The sequence below is a fragment of the Phoenix dactylifera genome, unplaced genomic scaffold (assembly GCF_009389715.1).
Source record: "Phoenix dactylifera cultivar Barhee BC4 unplaced genomic scaffold, palm_55x_up_171113_PBpolish2nd_filt_p 000100F, whole genome shotgun sequence".
Lineage (NCBI taxonomy): Eukaryota > Viridiplantae > Streptophyta > Magnoliopsida > Arecales > Arecaceae > Phoenix > Phoenix dactylifera.
Genome location: NW_024067682.1, coordinates 421,068 through 425,252, shown reverse-complemented (window position 1 = coordinate 425,252; position 4,185 = coordinate 421,068). Strand labels below are relative to the sequence as shown.

The 4,185-nt window shown below is 36.7% G+C and overlaps 1 protein-coding gene across 1 annotated transcript; it reads left to right on the top strand.

Annotated features, from left to right (window-relative positions):
• Window positions 1–440: 440 nt before the first annotated feature.
• On the top strand, window positions 441–2,122 carry LOC103696304 (peroxidase 27-like). The gene is made up of 4 exons (XM_039116530.1): window positions 441–699; window positions 797–988; window positions 1,086–1,254; window positions 1,509–2,122. Exons 1-4 carry the CDS (start codon window positions 478–480, stop codon window positions 1,919–1,921), a joined length of 996 nt encoding a protein of 331 aa, XP_038972458.1. The 5' UTR covers window positions 441–477; the 3' UTR covers window positions 1,922–2,122.
• The last annotated feature ends 2,063 nt before the right edge of the window (window positions 2,123–4,185 follow it).

Sequence of the window (4,185 nt, the reverse complement as noted above, 5' to 3'; positions counted from 1 at the left end):
ATTGCCAGCATGCAAATCCTTGTCTGTAGATTTCATCCCACATGGCCTGTCCTTTTTACCCTAATCATTCTTAGCATCCTTCCTCTTCCTTATTAAATCATAAAACCACTTAGTTTACGACTTCCATGCAGTCAGTGTATATAGCATTGCTTCTTATGTTTGTTTAAAATAAACCACTTAGTACAACTGATTGGGTTGCGTCATTTATAGCCAATCATACAAAAACTATTTTATGGGCTTCTATTTCCACGGCTCCTATTCACTTGTCTAACATTTTCACGCAAATTCTCTTAGTTACATTTACTCAAGCATAATATAATAAATATCCGGTTTTACTGGAAGAAAAAAGAACTTCCATGCAGTAGTGCATGACTTTCTGTACACACGTTCCCAAGGCTGGGCACTCGCCTATATAACGTGGTACAAGCCCCCATCCATCCAAGCATCAAACAAATATCTCTCCATTTTCCACTGTAAATGGCCCCTAAGGACGTCCCTTCCATGATCTTGCTAAATTTGGCCCTTGTGCTCCTCCTCTTAGGTTCATCAGATGCACAAGGCTTGCAGGTTGGATTCTACCAAAAGACATGCCCCAAAGCTGAAGAGATCATTCGCAAGGAGATGACTACGATCATGTCACTTGCACCGAGCCTCGCCGGCCCTTTACTTAGGATGCATTTCCATGATTGTTTTGTGCGTGTATGTCATTCAGCTGCCTCGTTCCCTAGAAGAATTCTCATACCTATATTGTTCAAATGATGAAGAACACCTTCTAACAAAATGCAACTCTCCGCAGGGATGTGATGCTTCGATTCTATTGAATGGTACTGATCTGAACAATCCAGCTGAGAAGGATGGACGCCCGAATTTAAGCCTACGAGGTTATGGGGTGATCGATCGCATCAAGGCTAAATTGGAGAAGGCTTGTCCTGGCATTGTTTCATGCGCCGACATCTTAGCTCTAGTAGCTAGGGATGGAGTGCTTTTGGTAAGAGAATATGATCTTTTGCCACTTCACAGCTTGATCCTTCATGAGTTTAGCAGTTTTCTGTGTGTTTTTTTTACTGAATCCTTTCTTGTTTCAGACCAAAGGACCATATTGGGAAGTACCTACAGGCCGAAGGGACGGGAAAATATCAGTAGCCTCAGAGACCTTAACCAACTTGCCACCACCTTTCTTCAGCACCAGTCAGATATTGAATCTCTTCTTCATCCCAAAGGGTTTAAATGCCAAGGACCTTGTTGTTCTCTCAGGTATAATGGAAATCAAGTCCCTACTATACAAACAAATTGCAAACACAAAAAGAATATCCGTGTCATTTCACAATATATCCAGTCGTCATTGATCAGTTCAAACAAGCCAAATGAACTTATGTTACATTAATTTGAAGGAGTCCAATATATATTATTCATTATTGTATACTCCTTAAACAAGTTGTGACAAAATTGAGAAATTTGTTGATATCATTGGAGAGACATGAGCATTTGTTCTCTGACTTTTCGACTAGGTGGGCATACAATAGGGACCTCGCATTGCTCGTCTTTCTCGAATCGTCTATACAACTTCACCGGAAATGGTGATGCCGATCCAATGCTAGACAAGAATTACCTACCAAAGTTGAAGAGCAAGTGCAGGCCTAATGATGCGACCACCATTGTGGAAATGGATCCTGGGAGCTTTAAGACCTTTGACACGAGCTACTATAAGCTGGTGGCCAAAAGGAGGGCGCTCTTCACGTCAGACGCAACTCTCATTCTTGACAGCCAGACCAAAGCATATGTTGAGCGCCAAGCCCAAGCCAATGGTTTCCCATCTGAATTCTTCAGGGACTTTGGGGAGTCCATGGTTAAGATGGGGAACATTGAAGTGCTTACAGGCAATCAGGGGGAGATCAGGAAGAAGTGTGCCTTTGTCAATTAGAAACTCATGCTCTTAGTGTATTGCAAACCTCAGGACTTGGGGCTCTTTTCTAACTGCTGCGAGTGTTTCAGTATTTAATTGAAAGTGGGAGCGATAAGGTAGTGTATATGAATACTTTACTACTTTATGGCTCTAACTTGGTCATGTATTAGTTTCCAAATGTCATGGGGAATTCAAATAAAAGCCTCCATTTCTTCTTCTTCTTTTTTTTTTCTTTTTTTTTTTTTTAATTTTTTACAGAGAATGTATGAGACTAATGCCTAATGACATTCAAGAAGGTACTGATAATACATAGAAGCCGGAAAAAAAGAAGGTGCACACGAGGTATATAATATGGAGATGGATAAGATAAAAGAAATAAAAACATATTATTCTATGGACAACTTGGATGGCAAAGAGCCCTCATTCAACTTTGGACCAGGCCCATGCTAGAACTTGGGCGAGCCCAAGCTCTGTGGAAATACTTGGGCTTTTGTAGTCCGACCTATATAAGGCAAGAGGTGGCCCAACCTAAACCCGGCCCATTTCTAGCCCTAACGATGTATTTGAGTGTGCTCTTATTATTTGTCCTATTTTCTCCTATTGAACTATGTGACAACACATGTAGTTGTCAATCGATGCCCGAATTATGATCTATGAGTAACCCTAAAAATTGACACAGTTGATTCACAATGAATAATTTTTATACCACCTGATTAATTAGAATAATAATCATTTTAAAGGCTTCAATCTAAAATTTATTCGAGATGAGAAAACCATTGTAATGTTTCTTTCCATTAGGCTATATTGTTCAAAGGCATTTTAGAATGAAAAAATTGTGTATATCCCATAGTTTATGAAAAACATTTTAAAATAAAGAGAAATATAAGATTTTGACTAAGTGATGGTTGGGATGCGGGTAACCAACATGTGATAAGTGGAGCTAAGAAAAAACAAGAAATTTAGTTAAGTGGAAAGAAAAAGTGGCCAGAAAGTGGATCTTATGCTCCAATAGCCCTTTCATATATTGAGCGATTTTTAACAAACTTATTAGTTAAGTCAACTTATCTGCACCCTCCTGACACGAATTCGGACATTTAACCTAATTATGACCTGCTTCAAAGATATCCAACTAGAATACAATTTTCTTCAAATTCCAATTTCCAGCGAGAAATTTAATTGGGCCAATTCAGTGGGTATTTGTATTTGAATTTGATAAATTATATGAGCATGATTTGAAATCCACCTCTAAGTTTTAATGTGAAAAGGAGTTCAAATAATAAGTAATTAACAAAGGAAATATATTGTTTTTCTTTTTTTATTTTTAAAGTAAAATTGTGGCATATCTAGAATCATGTTTGTACTAGTAATTTTATTTTTCAAAAAAAAACTATTATCATAATTTTTTGAAAAGAATGAAAGCAAGATCTTTCATTTTTTTTTGAAAATAAAATATTAAAACTTTTCAAGAAAATTCTTTGTCCCCTCTCCTTATATTCTTTCCACCTCCCCTTCGATACCACCACCTGTGCCATGGTGTCGCAACTATCTCCACTACTATAGCTATTGTTTCTACCTCCATCACTGCTGCCATTATCTCCATCACTACAAATATTATATGTATCACTACTACCACAATCGTTGTTACCACCATATCACCTTTACCCACCGTAGGATCAAAGAAGTTTGATTTTTGAATATTTTTTATCTAAAAAAGTAAAAATAATTAATAAATGTAACTAAACACAATTTATTTATTAAAATTAAAAATAATATAAAAAATCTTTTTATTTTAAAAATAAAAAAGTGAAAGCATTGTCGGAGAATCTAAATTTTCTAAATAGTTTATATTTACTAGTGTCAGAATATTTTTTTCAAGTATAGGTTTGTAGAACAACGTAGAGTCTTCCTCATGGCATAGACAAGATTCCTTAGACTTGTTGGAAGATAATTCATCACAACCTTTAATCAAAATCAGATCTAGTTGAACCCATATTAATGGTTTGCTAAGAAAAAGAGGTATTTAATAAAATTAGTTCATATATATTTGAATTTGGGTCATAGATTATCAAGGCTGCTATATGGTAGACCTTACTCTGTAGATCTAGATCAAGTTTAATAGGATCTATCGGCAGTGTAGATCTAGTTTTGATATAGGAGAATCACCAGACTCATTGTGAATCATTTTGGCCACTATGGGTAGGATTAGATAAGATCCAAGAGGGAGATCCGCCACATCAGGTAGCTGAATCGCGCACCAAATTTTCAGAGACTATAACTTCAGT

What these genes read in the sequence shown, in the direction of transcription:
- LOC103696304 (XM_039116530.1), top strand. Translation starts at nt 478, where the DNA reads ATGGCCCCTAAGGACGTCCCTTCCATGATCTTGCTAAATTTGGCCCTT. An exon ending in CTAGGGATGGAGTGCTTTTG is followed by an intron (nt 989 to 1,085) that starts GTAAGAGAATAT and finishes TTCTTGTTTCAG; the next exon opens with ACCAAAGGACCATATTGGGA. An exon ending in GGACCTTGTTGTTCTCTCAG is followed by an intron (nt 1,255 to 1,508) that starts GTATAATGGAAA and finishes CTTTTCGACTAG; the next exon opens with GTGGGCATACAATAGGGACC.